Below are 14,613 nucleotides of genomic sequence, written 5' to 3'. Positions count from 1 at the left end.
CCTGGCCCAAGCAGGGCCTGGCCGGGCCCGCTGGCCCCCACACGGGGCCCGCAGCCACCTGTCCCAGCACCGGGAACAAGAGAGAATGAGCTGTGGGGAGTTTGCCTGTTCTTAAGTGTGCATCACAGAGGTGGTCACAACTTTAAGTGGCTTAGAGAATTGTCCATATTCCAACTGGCCAGCTGATAGGTTCTATCAGTTCCCAGAGGAAGCTGTAAGCCCCCCTTAGCAAGGACATCCCTTCTGGGACTATGCTTGCTAACCTGTGACAGTCACTCTGGTGGAGGAGGTATAGCCTGGGAAGGAGTGAGGGATGGAAGGAATGTGTTTTTAAGATTTTATTTCTTATTATCCTGCTCTGATTTTGGTTGGAAATAAATTCAGTTTGTTTCCCCAAGTCAAGTCTGTTTTGCCCATGATGGTAATCGGTGACTCCTTATCCTTGGATATTATTTGATGTCCTTGTCCTTATCTCAGCTTATGAACCTTTCATCAAACCACTCCCCTGTTCAGCTGAGGAGGGTGGTGATAGACCTGCTTTGGTGGGCACCTGGCATTCAGCCTGATCAAACCACTACAGCAACACTCCTCCCAGACTCCCATTGTGTGTTATCTGTTCTCCTGTTACCAAAAAAAGGATTTATATTTTTGAGTGTAAATACCTCCAGATTTCCTAAGTAGTCTGTTCTCATCTCAATAGTTTGTAAATTAAAGTATAAGAACATCATTCTTCTTATGTACTTTGCCTCTCTCTTTCAGATGCATGCAGACAGGAAAGCATGCTGAATAGTATGTTGTTTTCTTTGCAAGAGTTCCAAGGACCATTTCTATCACCTCTTCTTTACTGAATTAACTGTCAGTAAAAATACTGATGTTAACCAGAAGGTCTAGCTATCCTCTTCTACTCAGGATGATTCTGCTTACTTTCAGTCTTGACACAATTCTATCTTTTTTTTTTCCTGTGCATTTTTATAGGAAACTGGGCTTAACTAGAATGTTTCTTTGTTTCGTACATGTATTTCTTATGAAGCTGTATTGATGAAATGCTTTTTCTAGCAACAGCATTGAAAGAATCATAACAACATATTGTCAGGCCTTCAATTCAGGAAAAAAAAGGTTAAAATAAAGTATCCATCAAAATATATTTTCCACTGCTACTATGATGTTTCAGAACCATCCAGCCTTTCTGTCCACTGCCTCTTGACTCTTCTAGCAGATCTTCAGCCACCTGGACCCAGGGTTAGAACTAAAGTGACATCTGGACAGCTGTCAGTTGGTACAGACTGGTGCTTTTCTCAAACAAATCTGTTACAGCGGGGATTACTGTAACACGCATATATCAAACCAGGAGTCCCGTGGAAAAGAAGTATACATGGACAGATTCGTGGTAGATGTTTCAGAGATGTTTATTTCTCCAGCCGCATGGCCGGGGCTGTGCTCAGGAACTCCCCCAGTCACGGGACCCGAGGGTCCTTCCCACACAGGGAACACAAACCAACCAATGGGAACGAGGCTGAGCAGGGGCAGGGAAACCCCGTGTTTGTCCCCTCTGGGCCCCTCTCCCAGGGCTCCATGGCAGGGGAGGGACCCCAACACAAATCCACTGCAATTCTAGGGAATGTAGCAGGATAATCTCATCCATAGATGTTTGACCTACTGATAATAAGGTGACCTGCTGGATATGACATAGTTATACTTTAAGACAGTGTGAGAGAAAATGTGCCCCAGGACCCTGTCCTGGTACCAGCCAAGACAGTGTTAATTTTGGCAGTGGCCGCAAGGGGCATGGCTGGAACCTTGAGGTTATTCTATACCAGCTCATGTAATTTTCCAGTAACGGGGGAAGGGGTCCCTTTTCTGGGTCATGTAGTGTGGCGGTGGGAGTGGTTGGGTATTGTCAGGGGTTTTCCTCATGGTGAACGTGTGAATCATTCGCGTCTTTCTTGTACATATTCGTATTGTTGTTACTGCTGTTCATTGTCTTATTTCATTGGTGTTTCCAGTACACTGTTCTTATCTCAGCCCTTTTGGGCCTCCAATTCTCCTCTCCAGCCCACTGCAGGAGGAAGAAGGAGAGGAAGAGTGGAGTAAGCGAGCAGTGCATGGTTTGGAGTGATTCAGTGGGAACACTAAATTGGAGAATACCATTCTTAAACTGCCACAGACTCATATGCATGACAGGGTGGGGAATCCTATTTCAATTCATATAAATCTCTCTTCGATGGTTATTTTTACTGAGAAGTGACAAGCACCTTCAAAAGGGAGCAGGCATTTAATCAGCTACTTTGTGGGATGTTCAGTGGGAAACACTAAGGAGAAGAGCATCCTTCTCCTGTGTCCTATACAGATATTCTGGGAGAAGCCTTTTGATTACTTTGCTGTTGGCTCTTGAAATGTGCCCAGGTACTTCCGCCATATTTTTTACAAGAGAAAGAAGAAAAACCATCATGAGAAGAAGAGAATGAAGGAAGGATGGCTGCTTTCTCTTACAGAGTAGGTCAGGGGTTTACTCATGGTTGTGAAGAAGCAGATAGAACTCAGGCCAGGACTGGGGGGCACAATGCTATTCAGTGTCAATCGAAAAGCAGTCATCAGCTGCTGAGCTGCATCATGCCATCTGTTTGAGCTACCACACAGCCAAAGGGGCATAGGACAGCAAGGAGGGCTCCTGACCACCTGTGTGGGCTATTGCCTCAGGAATGGGCTGGGAGAGGCGGTCCTTACCCCAAGTCCTTGGCTCTGAGGACAACTTGTGTGGGAGATTTTGCACTAGAAGTTTGTTGGATAACACATACACACAGCTGGTTTTATCCAGATGTATATGGGAAGAAAACAAGAGAGCGAACAAGAAAATACAGTATATGAATGCTGAAATTAACCATGAAGTTAACAACACTTTCCCAGGTCCATCCATTGGTGTGTTGATCTTTTAGCAGACCTGTTACTGTATATGATGGCTCAGGGGCCAAGGATCTTAAACTCCTTCTCCTCTAACAGCTTCATACACAGGTCCCCTGTGTTTGACTTCTCAGTCAGGATTGGAGGCAAATGCTGTATAAAAGGAAACAGGTAGTTGGACTAACTCTTATTCTGCATTCAGTGCAGTTTAAGACACTGTTAAAGGAAATCTCTTTAAAGCTTTGTTTTGATAAAACATTGTATCAGCAAAATATGAAATGCAGAAACTCCAGTGAAAAAAAAAGAGTATACAACAGGTTACATATGTGCAGGAAGAGTCTGGATTTAATTATTGTCTCTATTCTGTATATTATTCCCTGCTGAAATACATGATATTTTCAGAAAGATAATAAATAAAAGTTTGAATTTTTATCCCTATTCCTCCTTCTTGGGTTCTATTTGTTCATCTAAGTTCACATCTTCATTTCATAAATACCCATCAGCTCCTGGGCTTTGTAAGGGTTTGTATTTTTGCATTGTCAGTATTGCAGGTGTCTTGTCATATTTTGCAGATTGGTTGTGCTTTGCCTGGTACCTGGAAAAAGCTGGATGTTTTAACCCAGCAGGTCTGTCTTCTTCAAAGGGGAGCAACATGATTTTAGACAGTCAAGGAATTTTCTTTGTTTTTCATCTAAAAAACCCCAATGAAAGACTGAAAGTGAACTATAAAAGAGAGAAAGGGAATGGGTAATAAAAACATAACTGAAAACAATAGGTCAAATAAAAGAGCTGACTTTCAAATTTATAAATAGAACATGAAACTGTATTGTCATAATGCATTTTAGTCCAAAGGTAGAAAATCAAAATCTGGGATCACTAATACATAATATCGAATTTGGATGGCAGTCACTAACTTTACTTACTGATTACCATGAAAAGATTATCCACAGCATATTATTGCTAAGCCGTTGTAACCTTTGACATGGAATATTTGTACTATTGATTGCAATCTCTCCTATGGCCACATCAGTAATATCTTTATCACTCGCCAGCTGATAGCGGGAATCCAGATGCACAAGGATGGTGAGCACTTAGACTCACAGTGAGACTGTACTCAGCTTGGGTTTCGACTTCCAGCTCTTCTTTTGGTGTCTCAGGGTGTTCTCTCAATGCATACAGGCTCCCAGGCGCCTGGTGTTTATTTAACTAGATTTAGGATTTGCTGTTTTCTTTCCCAGGACATCTTTTCACTTTTCAGTGTGTGTGCCAAGAAGACTTGCTGACTTAATGGAAACAGTTGTGTGCTGGAGTAAAGCATTTAGGAAGAGGATAAAGAAAGCACTCCCCTTCTTTCGAACACTAACCCTAAATAACTTTAGGGCATGTGATACCCTGCAAATACTTTGCTGCTTTCTTTCCTGTTCTAAACTTTGAGATTCTTCTGAAGTCTTGTAATAGTTGAAGTTTAGCAACAAAGACTATTCACCTCGTTGTTGAATTGTAGCTGTCACAAGATCTTAAAACAGTAGCATGTATGATTGAAATGTCAGACCTCTGATTGCCTTCACATACTATTAATTTGACAAAAAACTCACCAGTAACTGTGTAAATGAGCTTTTACCAATCAAGTAAACTTTTAATTTTGTCTATTCTCTGGAAAAGAGTTTGCAGTTGGGTTTTTTCCCTTCTTCAGTAACATCTTAAAAACTTCAAAAAGATATGTTTTAAAAAATCCCCAACTTGTGTGTGGAATGGGAACTAGATCTTTTCTAGCTGATTTTGTCATGACCATGTTTTGTATGCCTTTGCAGTGGGGAGACATCAACTCTAAAATTATGCCAGTCTGAAATAACTTACTACAAGTCTAGACTATCTTTATCAAAGTAAGTGGAGTACAGAGGAAAGCTCTTGCGAGGACAAAGGTTGTTATTCTTTTGCATAGTAGGAGACTAAAAGTATTAACTTGCACTGGGACTTGACACCAAGGTATCTAAACTTGGAGTTGGTAAGTGTTGCAAGGAACAGGGCAAGGAAGTTTAGTTGCTCTTTATTAATTTTCAGGTACTAGAATGACATGTACACATTCTTTCATTTGAAATGAATGAAAATTTGTCTTCCAGTTAAAAGCCAATTTGTCTAATTAATATTCTTACTGAATTGCATGGCTCTTAAACCTTGCACTGTGGGAGACTGAGATAACTGGAGAAGACAGTTCCTTTTAAAGCATTTTAAGCATTGTCATCTTACTGGTTCATAAGCTATAATGTATGTTTATTAAGACCTACAGCAGCGATTTCATTTGATAGATTGTGCCAGTAGTGGCTTTTGTTTCTGAAGGCTGGTGGACATTTGAGTAATTTTTGAGATCACTGGTCAGGGAACTGTTTATCTCTTGACACTGAGTTGAGGATTTATGTGGTAGTGACCTGTGAGCTGATTAAAGTTGTACGCTGGATTAGCATTAGCACAGTGTTTTTCATACATTTTGCAGCATTAATATGTTATCTGTTAAACTGGGATTGTCAAATTTATTCTGTGTACTTACGCCTGTAAAAATTTCTAGTCTATTATGAGCGCTTGCTATTTAGCACCTGCAATAAATACATTTAGACTAAAAGTTTCAAGTTGAGTGTTTTAAAAAACAAGTCCTGGAATTCATTCTCTGTCATTTAACTAAACAGAACTTGATTCTCAGAAGTACTGAAAAGCTGTTCTGAATTCAGTAAAAGCGCTGAAATTCATGCATGGGTTAAAATCCTGAGGATCAAGTCAGAGGGAGTAGAAAAAAGGGCAGATCAGAGAACTTTCCCACAGAGAAAGAAAAGAGAAATCCAGAAAGATGTGATCAAGAACAAAAGCACCAAGCAACTGTATAAGTCATCCTGATGATTATGTGTATTTCTTCAGATGATGCTGCTGAAAGTTAGTTCATATTCATTCCTTTAAAAGGCAATGTTTCATCCTTTATTCCTGCTGTAGACTGTGGGGATTATTTACATCTCAATTTATTTCTCAGCTCATTGGCCGTAATTAAAAATGGAATTTGGTACTCTCCAGAGTCCTTGCTGGAGACTTTCACCTTTTAGAAGAAAGGGGATTAAATGTGATGATTTATTGAGCTCATGTACAGCCCCCTGTACTGTGGCACAGAGCCAAAAGAAAGCTGAAATTATATCCAGTCCGGCATCCACTTGCACCATGAGTAGAATAAATCCTATCCCTTGATGAAAACTCTGTCTTGTTCCAGCCAAATTTGCTTGAATTCCTGATGTGTGTGGGCTCTTGTTAGCTTAAGGTTAGAGAAAGCAGTGGCTGCCTGCCAAGGCAATGTGCCTTTAGGATGTTGGACTTGATATTTGTGTGTTGTCATGATATGCCTTAGGCCATGCCTATGAGAAGTGCCAAAAATTATTTCTTACAGTTATCACACTCCATCTTCAAGAGGGAATTGGAAATGATGTTCAGAATCACAGATGTGACATTTGATCACTGCTCTTTGGTTACTTTTCAGATTTTTAGGGCTTTTTGGTACTAAAGTCAAACAGAAATACAGTCATAAATCTGGCAGAAGCTTTGCTTTCTTACTTGTTACTCCTCTGCTAAATCAGAGAAAAAAAAAGGAAGAAATATGTGGCCATGTACAGTTACTTCCACAACATCCAAAAATTTCTTTGAGATGATTGTTCTGTGAGAGGAGATAGCAAGCCTTTGTTATCACATTTGCTAGGATAAGCTTTCAGGACCATGATATGTCTTAAAACATTTTTAGGTGCCTTTTTGCTTTCATAGATGCTCTTAAAAGTGTGCTCTTTTTTGACTGTGAGTTCTTTGTCTTTGCTAAGTACTAATGAGGGATCATCCTGTAATACTCTTGGTAAAAACCTAGCTTATTCATACCAAAGCACCTTTGTCTTCAACTCAGAGGGATGTCATGCAATGTGCCTCACAGGAAAAGAGAAAAGATCCTGATGAAAGGATGCAGATGGCTAGGTCTCTTTCTGTTGCAGGAAGGGATACTGGCAGAAGGGACTAAATGTATTGATTTCTGCAAAAGCCTTATTAGAAAAATTTCTGATGTCCAGAACGAAATCTGGTCTGAAAAAGAGAAGGGAGAAAACCCTACCAGCCTAGAGAAAACACTTGTAAGAGCATAAGATTACTGATGGCAAACCCAGCTTCAGGACCCCAATTCCAATGCAGGCACAGTGAAAACTTGCACCAGTTCAGTGACTCCAGTCTGTACAGATTGGGTGTTTATTACTGTTACTCACTGAACCCTAGTTGCATAGTTGTTTCTGTTCATAATTTGAACTCCTTGTATATTACACTTGTTGTAGTGTCCTTCAAACATTTTTTTCAATTACTGAAGCTGTGCTATGATTTGCCAAGTTTGTTTTTTCAGGGCTCAGAAATGTCTTTAGCCTACACCACTTCCTCAGCATAGCAGCCTTGTGGTGTCAAACGGTGATTACATGTAAAAGCTGCTTGTGGAAATCAAATCCCTTGACAAATCCAGTTCACTAGGGTCATCCAACTTCTGCAAAAAAAATGTATAGTTTCCTTGATTTGAAGGATTCTCATTGAACCTTTTGATTTCCTCTTAGAAATCAAGAATACTTAAAAGCAATATGTGGGCTGTGTCATCAATATATGGTTCAACACAGGAAGCAATACATTTGGGTAGACTGAAAGAGAAAGAAACTGGTCATATTTCCAGCCTAAAATAGTACTTCTCCAGAGTGTGCTTGGCCAAATATTAATTATTCTCTTTATGTGCTGACATCTCTGACAGTCTGTGGTGTACCTGTGAGACAGAACTGTCTTGCCTCTGTCTTACTGAGGATAAATGCCACAGACTGTTGCCTTCATTTTTGAAGGATGTGAGCAGAAGGGACTGAACATGTAGCAAAATTAATAACTGGGTATCATTCATAATTTTATCGTTACTTAAAGATGAGTATGTGAAATGTATTTCCCAGGGCTGTGGTGATGGAAAATTCACAATTTCATCAGTAAAATGAAGCAGAACATCAGCAAACCATAAAGGCACACTCCAACCTTCATCAAAGTCAATAGGAAACTTACCTTTCAACTTTAAAGGGCATTGGACTGAACCCTGCAAACCATATTAAAACACGTAGAAGTGATTAAGTACTTATTCTTCCCATACTGCAGTAATAAAGCTACAAAAATGATAGGTGGATTTTAATTTAACCCTCTGCGTACATTTTTATTGTTCTGTGTTTACATAGTTGGTTGCATATGGTTGGATGAGGTGGCAATTTGCCTGATGATTTGTGTTTGACTGTTGCTGTATGGCATGCTCTTTTATAGTCTTGTTTCTTTGTATATGAAGTCTTCTCGTAGGCTGTGCTTTTCTGTGAGAGCAAAGCTAGCAGCTTCTGTGAGTTGTAGTGTTGTTATGTAGTAGTCTCAGTATGGTACGATTCCTACCTGGGGATGGGACTGAGGAAAGGGGCTGCAGGCATGAGTGTCTCTCCTGCTGAGAGGACTAACAGTGCTGCAGAACATGCATAGTTCTTTTTATGGGACTGGGAAGCAGTCAAGCTATCACCACTGCTGCTGTGTCTGTAGTTGATCGGTGTTCTTTACCAAGAAAGCACAAATCGCTCCAAGCAATGTACAGTCTGAACTTCAGAGTACTGGAAGACACTGGTATTAGGGTAGGGAATTTAAGGGCTGGCTGAAGGTGCAAGAGGGTAAATGTCATCCAGCCCGACATCTGCTATTTTTCATCCAACTAACCGATGATTTTGGTTAGCCATTAATCTTTGACTTCAGAGATCTGTGGATAGTCAACATATTGGAGAGAGCAAACGGTTGTCTTGAAACATATCAAACAGGGTGGTCTGAAAGCCAGTTAGTACCCAGGTTTCCCACATCTGGAAGGTGTAATTTTAATGGCATTGTATCTCAATTGCTTCTTGTGGTTGGTGGGCTGTGTTCAGACAAGCCCACTAAGCAGTGCAAGGTAAAGTTGAGAGTTGGCCCATTTGAATGTTTGATTTGCTTACTTATGGGATTTATTTATTGCCTCAATTTCATCTGTGCTGAATTCATGCTATGTTTTTAAGTAACTAAAATTTAAGAGGAATGTTTGCCTATGAAAAGGTAGAGCATTTGCACTTAGGTTTTCTGGTAGATTGGATTTTGGAAGTCCAATCCAAAGTCTGTGAACAGAGCACAATGAGCACTTTGTCCTGGCACAGCAATCTGGATTTAGGCATTGCATGTTGTGACAAATGGTACGAATTTTGTGGCTTGGGCTCCAGCAGCAAGAAAAGACAATCCTTTTGTCCCATTGGCCAAATAATATAGCACCATTTTATACATCTGGTATGAAGCCTACAATAAGCAAATAAAGAAACTGAAAAACTTTCTTCTTTCACAAACTGAAAGTGTTACTGTGCTGAGGATGGGGGAAACTGTCAATTTCACTTTGAGAAACATACTGGAAGATGGATTTTCTTGCCCCTGCATGTCTGTACTCCTATTTTATAGCCACATTAGTACCTTTACTCATCCATTCATTTCACTGATATTGCAAAAAAACAAGAGAAGATGGAGTTTTCTGTTCTTTTAATGAGTGGATCTCACTAGAGATGATCTCAGTCAAAGTCTAGGATTTAGAAACCCCAGAGATTAATATTATTTGCTCTTTGCTTCTGCAGGAAGAATTTAATTGCTTTCTAATTTATTTTCTTTTTAAAGAAAATATTTTTATTGAAAACCACTTGATTTATAGGAGGGCTAAATATTCCACTGCTTCTGTGTATTGAAAAGTAGGTCCCAAAAAAATAACTTTAAATTTTTTTTTTTAAACTTTTAACTTGTTCACGTAATGTGCTTATTCCTGTTTGACCTGGAGAAAGATAAAGGAAGTAGAGAAATCTGTCTGCAGGTTGAATCTGGTTTAATTGCATATTTAATTAAATGATCTAGTTTAATCAAATGTGTAGTTGTAGGTAGAAACTTGCTTGCCTATACACATAGGTGAAATATCTATTTGGTTTCTTGTACAGAAAAGAGTTGAGGACGTCATCTCTCCAATTGTGTTTGAAGCTTCATACAGCCTTGGGGAACATGTGATAGAAAGAGGAAAAGAGGACAAGGAACTACCTGCACTGAAGCCCATTCTTCGCTGGAAGAAAGGACAAAAGATAGCACAAAGGAATCAGGTCAGATTTTGACTACATTATTTCCCAAGAAGGCCTGTGGCTGAACTGACAGCAGAGGTGGTTCTAAAAGTGGATTGCCAAGCTCTGGGTTGCTTGCATACAAGCAACCCAGAGCTTGGGTTGCTTGTATGGGTTTTTGGGTTTTTGTACAATCTCTACTGTTACTAACTTCAATGCTGCTCTGTTATGTAGTAAAGACTTGTGCCTCCAAGGCTGGACAGCACAAAGTGAGGTCACTTTCTTGTTTCAGGGTGTTTGTGCTGGGAAGGGAAAGATGAGAAAGGTCCTACTCCTCCTGGCTCTTCCCTTAATGTAGGAGGTTCTTGTGAAAGGCTTGGTCCTGGCCTTCTTTCTAGATTAAGCCTTTATTAGTGCAGAAGGGGATATGGGAACTGTCTGAGGGGAGAGCTATGGGCAGAATAACAAAAAATTTGCCTGGCTCAGCTGTCCTCTTCTCTTGAGGACTTCACATATCCAGTCATGTGGCGAGGGAAACCTGCTCCTGCTGTTATTGTAGGACATACCATGTTAAATAGGACGGTTTTATTTCAGAGAAAGTAAAGTGTAGGTGAAGCCATGTACTTATTAGGATCCTATTTTGCTCCACTGCAATGCCGAGAAGCCCTTCTATCTTTAATTTTGGTGAGAGTAAGAGAATTCCCTTAATGGTGAAACAATCCTCATGTAACAAGTAAATATATTATTATTATTATTATTACTATTATTATACGTCCTTCTCTCCCCCTTTCTCTCCCTAAGGGAGTAAAGTGTATGTGTTTATCCCACCTCTCTTGTTCGCCTGTCTTGATCTCACTAGCATCTTTGGAAAATGCAGGCCAATGTTGTGAGGTTTTGACAGCAGTGATCAAGACAATACTTATGAAGCTAATAAACACTTTCAGGGTTCATGAAGAAGGTGCTCATGTTGAGGTGAGAGACTCTGCTAGTGGCCTTTTGAAAGGTTCCCTTTTTAGTAGATGCAGAACTGTTACAGTGGGGATACTGTAACACAATGTATCAAACAAGGAGTCCCATGGAAAAGAAATATATATGGACCGATTCTTGATAGATGTTTCAGAGAGATGTTTATTTCTCCAGCTGCATGGCCGGAGCTCTGCCGAGGAACTGAGGCAATCATGGGACCCGAGGGTCCTTGCGCGCACAGGGGAACACAAAACAACCAGTGGGGAACGAGGCTCCCCAGGGGCAGGGAAACTCCATGCCTCTCCCCCAGGGCCTCTCTCCCAGGACTACATGGCGGGGGGGGAGGGACCCCAACACACAACAGTCTGCCAAGGAAGGAGCCTGCAGGACAATTCAGCCTTCCACTGTGCCAGCACTGGAACATCCAGCCATGAATTCAAGGCTACTCAGTGAAATCAAACTTCTTCTGTGGCATGCAAAGCTTCTTGCGTGTCAGAATTGCAGGGTAGTTTAGACTGGAAGGGTCCTCTGTAGATCTAGTTCCTTGCTTAAAGCAGAGCTAACTTAAAAGCTAGATTGAGTTGCTTAGGGTTATAGCCATTCAAGTTCTTTTTCCAAAGGATGCTTATACAGTTATGACATGAAAAGTCTGTCTAGAGTAAATGGTTTGATCTGGTTTTTAACCTTAAGTTAATTTTCTATTGACATGATAGCATCATCATTTGTATCATTACTTTCTGATTCGTCTCATAAGGTCCCTGAATACTACTTTCAAAAATAGTAACTGTTTTATTTGATTCATTATATAACCAAGTGCTTTGAACTGTATTGGGTTATAATCCTTGTATTTTAAGGCATGATTTTTTATTCAAGTATGCTTTATTTTTATAAATTTGTGAATGAAAGATGCATTCAAGAATGACTTATTTTTATGAAGAGGGATTGTGGGGCTGTTGTGTATATGAATTTTGTATTGTTACAACAATATGATGGGAATTTGTGGAGAACTTTGGAACTTGCACACTGCTGTAAACCTGAGTGTTACATGAACAAAGCTGCTTGTATTCTTTACTAATCGGCTTCAACTCAAAAGGTCACATCTTGCCCTGCAGGCAAGTCTCGAATCAATGTTAAAATACCTAAATACTGAGGTTATAGAGCAGGGACAAAAATATGTTGAGAATTTCTCTGACTTGTTTTCTTTTGCAATTTGGATGGGAGGGAACCAGCTTAACAATCCCTTTTCATTCCTTTCCCAGATGTTGTTCACTTAGCTTAGTAAGAAAAGGATTTTGACACTGGGTGTGCTGGCAAGTGTACTTTCAGCTAAGGAAGTGGTAAGAGTTTCAGAGTTAGTGTGGCAGTCATGGTGACAAAGCCCACATGGAGTAGCCTTAGGGCATGGTGCTGGTGTCCTCAAAGACTTAAGTTCATGGGAAAACTGGGACGTAGCATTCTCTTTCAGCAGTCTTATTATCTTGTAAGTAAAAATTATTTTAAAAGGCCAAAAGGGACAGTAGGAACCAAAGTTAATGCAATAAAGGATTTACATTTTCAAAGAATCTAATGATTATGGAGGAACCTTACATTTTGGAAGTCCAATTCAAGATTCTTGTGTTTTCTGTTTTCAGAAGATATGACACAGGTGAGGTCAGGTAGACAAAATTAGTGTTAATGTTAGTACTAGTGTCATTCAATATAGCTAGTTGTTGTTTTCAAAAGCCCTAGATCTTGTTGATTCAGTAAGAAGTGACTTTCCATTAGTCTCTTTGTTGCCTCCCAAATCGAGTTTCTACCTTCATCCACAGGAAAAAGCTAGTAAGTCTTCTTGCTTCAGGGAAATTATTGTGTGTTTAGAACTTGGTTTGGCTTAGTTCTTTGTAAATGGTTTGTACTATAACATTTATTTTTATATACCCACTGTATAAATACGTGTCAACCAAGAAGGAGAAAGCTCTCCCGCCAAATACAGTGGGAATTTGTTCTTAGTATTATCCAGTAATGTATCTTAGAGTTCAAAACGTGATAGGCTAGAATTATGCCTGTTCTAAATACTGTAATAAAATCACCAGCTATTATGCGGATGAAGATACCATTTTGTTTTAGGAACATATCCTGAGTAGATTTAGTTGTGTCACTGTCTTCAGGTCTTTGTGAGTGCCAAAACTGTTTGTTAGTTAAAAGAAGAGATGGAAAATGTCTACAACCTTCTGTTCCTACTGTGCCACTGACTTGCAGTGAAAATTTGTGTCCAGTGTTGCACTCCTGGGTGAATGAGACTGCATGTTTCTTGGATGAACTTCACGTTTTTAAAGCAGACGTCTGTTTTTTTGAAATACTTGTGTTTGAATAGCTGGTTAAGTAAATAAATTAGCTTGGTTGGCAGGCATGAGAGAGTATAGAAGGATTTTCATGGAGCTGATTTATGGACACACCTAGTGATTTTTGGTTTGCTGCACAAATAATGTCATTCTGTATTTTAAAACATGCACATGCACCTCAATCTCATATTAAGAACAAAGAAATAATAGATCTGGACAGGTTGAAATACAGTGTCCATACACGCAGCATGGTCCAGTTCTGTCAGTGGTGTCTTCTCCAGAGCAGAGATCCCTGTATGCTTTCTTGAGTCAGGTCATGTCACTGTCTTCAAGCTGAGCTGTGCCCACGACATTTCTTGGCATTGGAATGACGTCTTTATTCTGCCAAGCTGTTGTAATGGCTCTTGGCATGATTTTAACCTATGCCAACTACTGCAGACCATTCCTACGCATGCGTCAGGAGTTAGGATGCTCCTGTTTTGGAGGCCAGGGCAATTCAATTTACTGGTGCAGCTGGAGCCTGAGTAACTTAATACAGCTGTCAGTAGTTGGGTAGGTGGTACATTTGAAGATTAATTGGCTTATACCTAGGCACACTGGAAATCCCTGGGAGACTGAGTTCCTTATGAAATATCTTGCCACAAAACTCCTTCCTCCTTGGCAAGGCAAGATCCCAAATTATATTTTGCATTTATTTTTGCAGAGATCCACCATGGGCTACCCTTCCTGCCTAATTGCAATTATTTGGTTGGAGTGGGATTGCTGAAAGCAATTTATATTCCTCCCTCTGCCATCCCTTCAGTAGTGTCTCTTTTGCTCTTGATGAATTTAGTCAGCTCAAATAGGAGACAAATGATTACATTTGGCTTAGATGGCTTGAGAAGTGGCAATGTGCTAGTCTTGAGCTAGCCCAGAGTCTTCCTCTCAGTGAAATGGATGAATTCTCCTGTAGTTTTCCTCAGTTGGAGAAGTTTGGTTTACAATCTTCCCCAGCCTGTACCAACTGCATGGGGTTGTTCTGACCAAGGTGCAGGACCCAGCACTTGGTCTTGTTAAACCTTATGCCATTGGCCTCGGCCCATCGATCCAGCCTGTCCAGATCCATGTGCAGAGCCCTCCTATCCTCTAGCAGATCAACACTCCCTCCCAACATGGTGTTGTCCACAAACTTACTGAGGGTTCACTCGATCCCCTTGTCCAGATCATCAGTAACTATATTTAACAGGACTGGGCCCAATAGTGGAGACCTGGGGGACCCCACTAGTGGCTGG

General features: G+C 40.4%; 1 protein-coding gene across 2 annotated transcripts in view; it reads left to right on the top strand.

Moving 5' to 3' along the window:
- ITGA9 (integrin subunit alpha 9) overlaps window positions 1-14,613 on the top strand; it is a 244,925-nt gene that overhangs the window by 101,312 nt on the left and 129,000 nt on the right. For both annotated transcript variants that reach the window (XM_017732049.1, XM_008631949.2), the window contains exon 15: window positions 9,942-10,097. In XM_017732049.1, coding sequence (XP_017587538.1) covers window positions 9,942-10,097 — 156 coding nt within the window. The remainder of the gene's footprint in view (window positions 1-9,941; window positions 10,098-14,613) is intronic.

Source organism: Corvus brachyrhynchos, unplaced genomic scaffold (assembly GCF_000691975.1).
Source record: "Corvus brachyrhynchos isolate BGI_N302 unplaced genomic scaffold, ASM69197v1 scaffold264, whole genome shotgun sequence".
Classification (NCBI taxonomy): Eukaryota; Metazoa; Chordata; class Aves; order Passeriformes; family Corvidae; genus Corvus; species Corvus brachyrhynchos.
The sequence above is the reverse complement of the archived record's forward strand: the minus strand, read 5'-3'. Positions and strand labels throughout refer to the sequence as shown.